The following is a 4,026-nucleotide window of genomic DNA, read 5'->3' as shown; positions in this document are numbered from 1 at the left end:
GCTCTGGGCTCTGGGTTTCCCCCCACCCCCACCCCCACCGCTGCGGGCGGACGCGCTATGGCGTTTCCAAGGTGACGCTGCGCACAGCGACTTTCTCCGGGGGCGGAGGAAACACCTATGAACCCTACAGTGACCTTCCTCGCCGGGCGCCAGGTGAGCGGCCTGGGCACCGCGGGCAAGCAGACCTCGGGCACAGCGTGCATTTTGGCCGAACTCGGGTGGCCTTTAGGGCACGGTTTCCGCTTCAGATTTAAAACAAGGGAAACCGGAGGGATGGAGTGTCATATCCCGTTTCCTTATCTCAGAAGAAACCTGTTGTCCAACCCAGGCGTTAAGACCAGTGGTGGGACCAGGTGTTCACTTCTTTCTTTTCTTTTCTTTTTTTTAAATAGATTATTAGTTTTTTAAAATATATTTTATTGATTTTTTTACAGAGAAGAAGGGAGAGGGATAGAGAGCCAGAAACATCAATGAGAGAGATTCGATCAGCTGCCTTCTGCACGCCCCCGAGTGGGGATGTGCCCGCAACCAAGGTACATGCCCTTGACCGGAATCGAACCTGGGACCTGAGTCCGGAGTCCGCAGGCCGACGCTCTATCCACTGAGCGAAACCGGTTCGGCTGCTCACTTCTTTTTTAAGAGAGAGAGAGAGAGAGAGAGAGAGAGAGAGAGAGAGAGAACATCTATGTGAGAGAGAAACACGGCCCCCCCCTTCCCCAACCTGGGATGAGCCGGCAACCGGAAACCTGTGGATGCATGGACGATGCCCTACCAACTGAGTCACACGGGCCACAGGGCAGGTGTTCACTTCTTAACGATGACAGTGGGCATTTGTAGAGCGGCTTTCTCTAGGCCACCTCCCTTCTTGTCCTTAATTTATACACAGTAACCTGCCAGTGGGGGAGCACCCTGCAACTCCGGTTTACAAAAAAAAAAAAAAAGCATTGAAAGTGAACTTGCTCTAGGTTTGCATTAATCGGTATGTGATGGGATGAACTTTTTTTGTATACTTGGTCTGTTGCCTGTTTTCCCGTACTAGAATATATGCTCCTTGCTCAGTATTTGTTGAACAAATGAATGAATGAATGGCTTACCAAAGACTGGATTTCAGGTCTTGTGATTCCGAATCCCTTAACTCCAAATTCCTTTTCTTATGTGTTTAGTTACTAGTAACTGTAACCCATTTGTTGTTTCTGTTTAAATGATGAGAGAGAATCATTGATCAGCTACCTGGTGAGGACTGAGCCCACATCCCAGGCATGTGCCCTTGACCAGAATTGGACCTGGGACCCTTCAGTCTGCAGGCTGACGCTCTATCCCCTGAGCCACACTGGCTAGGGCAAGATAGAATTATTATTTTAGCTGCCTCCTGCATGGCCCACACTGGGGATCAAACTCACAACTCAGGCATGTGCCCTGACCTCCTGGTTCGAACCGTGACCTCTTTTTTTTTTTTTTTTTAAATACATTTCACTGATTTTTTTACAGACAGGAAGGGAGAGGGATAGAGAGTTAGAAACATCGATGAGAGAGAAACATCGATCAGCTGCCTCCTACACACCCCCCACTGGGGACGTGCCCGCAACCAAGGCACATGCCCTTGACCGGAATCGAACCCGGGACCCCTGAGTCCGCAGGCCGACGCTCCATCCAATGAGCCAAACCAGTCAGGGCGAACCCCACCGCCGCTGCGCTTGCCAGCCGTGAGCCTGGGTTCTGGCTGAGCATTGCTCCCCCTGTGGTAGCTCACTGACCACCAGGGGGCAGCTTCTGCATTGAGCATCTCCCCCCTGGTGGTCAGTGCGCATCATAGTGATCAGTTCTACCTTTCAGTTGATTTGCATATTAACCTTTTATTATATAGAATATTTTTTATTGATTTCAGAGAGGAAGGGAGAGAGAGATAAACATCAGTGATGATAAAGAATCATTGATCTGCTGCCTCCTGCATGGCCCACACTGGGGATCAAACTCACAACTCAGGCATGTGCCCTGACCTCCTGGTTCGAACCGTGACCTCTTTTTTTTTTTTTTTTAAATACATTTCACTGATTTTTTTACAGACAGGAAGGGAGAGGGATAGAGAGTTAGAAACATCGATGAGAGAGAAACATCGATCAGCTGCCTCCTACACACCCCCCACTGGGGACGTGCCCGCAACCAAGGCACATGCCCTTGACCGGAATCGAACCCGGGACCCCTGAGTCCGCAGGCCGACGCTCCATCCAATGAGCCAAACCAGTCAGGGCGAACCGTGACCTCTTGATTCATGGGTCGATGCTCAACCACTGAGCCACACCACCTGGTTTCAAGATAGAATTCTTAAAGTAATACATTTAATTTTTTATCTCATTGATGGGAACGGTACCATATTTTGAAATGTAACTTAAAATCTTAATAGCTAATGCTTGTTGAGTGCCTTGTGATGTGCCAAGTACTATGAAGTACTTTACAGAGCTTCTCTTGCCCCTGAGTAATCCACACAACTCTAAGAATAATCAGTGCTGTTACTGCCATTTTATAGGAAAGGAAACTAAGGCTTAAAGTTAAGGAACTAGTCCAAGATTATAGAGCCACCCAATGGCTAATTCTGGACCCCCACTTAGGTCAGACCAACTTTCCTGCACTAGATTTTAAAATGAGGTATGCTTAAAAGGGAATTACTGTAGATAATTTTGGTAGGTATGAAAATGGCATTATGGTTATATAAAAATGTTCATTTTTAGAGATGCATACTGAAGTATGTATGAGTGAAATGTATTTTTTTCATCAACAACAAAAAGGGAAAAAAATTGAAACAGATGCCGAAACCGGTTTGGCTCGGTGGATAGAGCGTCGGCCTGCGGACTGAAGGGTCCCGGGTTCGGTTCCGGTCAAGGGCATGTACCTGGGTTGCGGGCACATCCCCAGTAGGAGATGTGCAGGAGGCAGCTGATCGATGTCTCTCTCATCGATGTTTCTAGCTCTCTATCTCTCTCCCTTCCTCTCTGTAAAAAATCAATAAAATATATTTAAAAAAAAAGAAAATTGAAACAGATGTGGCAAAATCTTGATAATGACAGGACCTGGGTTCTGAGCATAGGGGAGTTTATTGTGCTGTTCTCTGTCTTCTGTGTATGTTTGAAAACTTTCCTTTATAAGATTTGTTTTTTTATTAGGAATGTTGAGTTTGGATTAGTCCCAGTGTTAAATTGATAGAGTGAGTTTATATAGATGTGTTAAGTGCTATGAAGATTATTTACTTTTAACCAGTAATTATTTCATGTTTCTCTTTACTTGATTGCTCCAGAATTGCTGGAGCAGGTAAGTGATAATATTGTTGGTTGATACAAAAAAAGGGTTGACAGCAAAGAAAAATGCAGAGATGGGTTTATTTGTAATTTAGCCACTTAAAATTTTTTTAAAAAAATATGTTTTTATTGATTTCAGAGAGAAGAAGGGAGAGGGAGAGAGATAGAAACATCATTGATGAGAGAAAAATCTTCCACCGGCTGCCTCTTGCACACCCCTACTGGGGATCGAGCCTGCAACCTGGGCATGTGCCCCGACCATGAACTGAACGTTGACCTCCTGTTTCATGAGTCGACAACTCAACCCCTGAGCCCCACCAGCCGGGCCAGTCCCACTTTTTGCGTGGTGTGTGTGGTATGACGAAATGATAGAAGCAGTGAACAGTAGGTGTGATCTTGGTTTAAATATACATAATTTTGATGCCACATTATAAAGAGCAAATAAAACTTAGCTAATCTCACTACCTTGAATTGGCAGCACAAGAAGATATAATTATTTGGAAAATAGGCTTTGGCTGATTTATCCTATTGATGAGTTTTATTTTGTGTGAAACCACTTTCTGTGATTAGAACATCGGGTCAGAGGTTGAGATTTCCACTATCGAGAAACAACGGAAAGAGCTGCAGCTGCTCATTGGAGAACTGAAAGATCGAGACAAAGAGCTCAATGAAATGGTTGCAGTACATCAGAGACAACTTCTGTCGTGGGAGGAGGATCGGCAGAAGGTGTTGACTT

General features: G+C 45.5%; 1 protein-coding gene across 1 annotated transcript in view; it reads left to right on the top strand.

Moving 5' to 3' along the window:
* The first annotated feature begins 117 nt into the window (after positions 1 to 117).
* The window catches only part of CCDC62 (coiled-coil domain containing 62), a 24,865-nt gene continuing 20,956 nt past the window's right edge, over positions 118 to 4,026 (top strand). Inside the window, exons 1-2 of the mRNA XM_015567258.1 lie at positions 118 to 153; positions 3,861 to 4,024. Coding sequence (XP_015422744.1) covers positions 118 to 153; positions 3,861 to 4,024 — 200 coding nt within the window. The remainder of the gene's footprint in view (positions 154 to 3,860; positions 4,025 to 4,026) is intronic.

This window comes from Myotis davidii, unplaced genomic scaffold, assembly GCF_000327345.1.
Source record: "Myotis davidii unplaced genomic scaffold, ASM32734v1 scaffold223, whole genome shotgun sequence".
Lineage (NCBI taxonomy): Eukaryota > Metazoa > Chordata > Mammalia > Chiroptera > Vespertilionidae > Myotis > Myotis davidii.
This window is presented reverse-complemented; position numbering and strand designations above follow the sequence as displayed.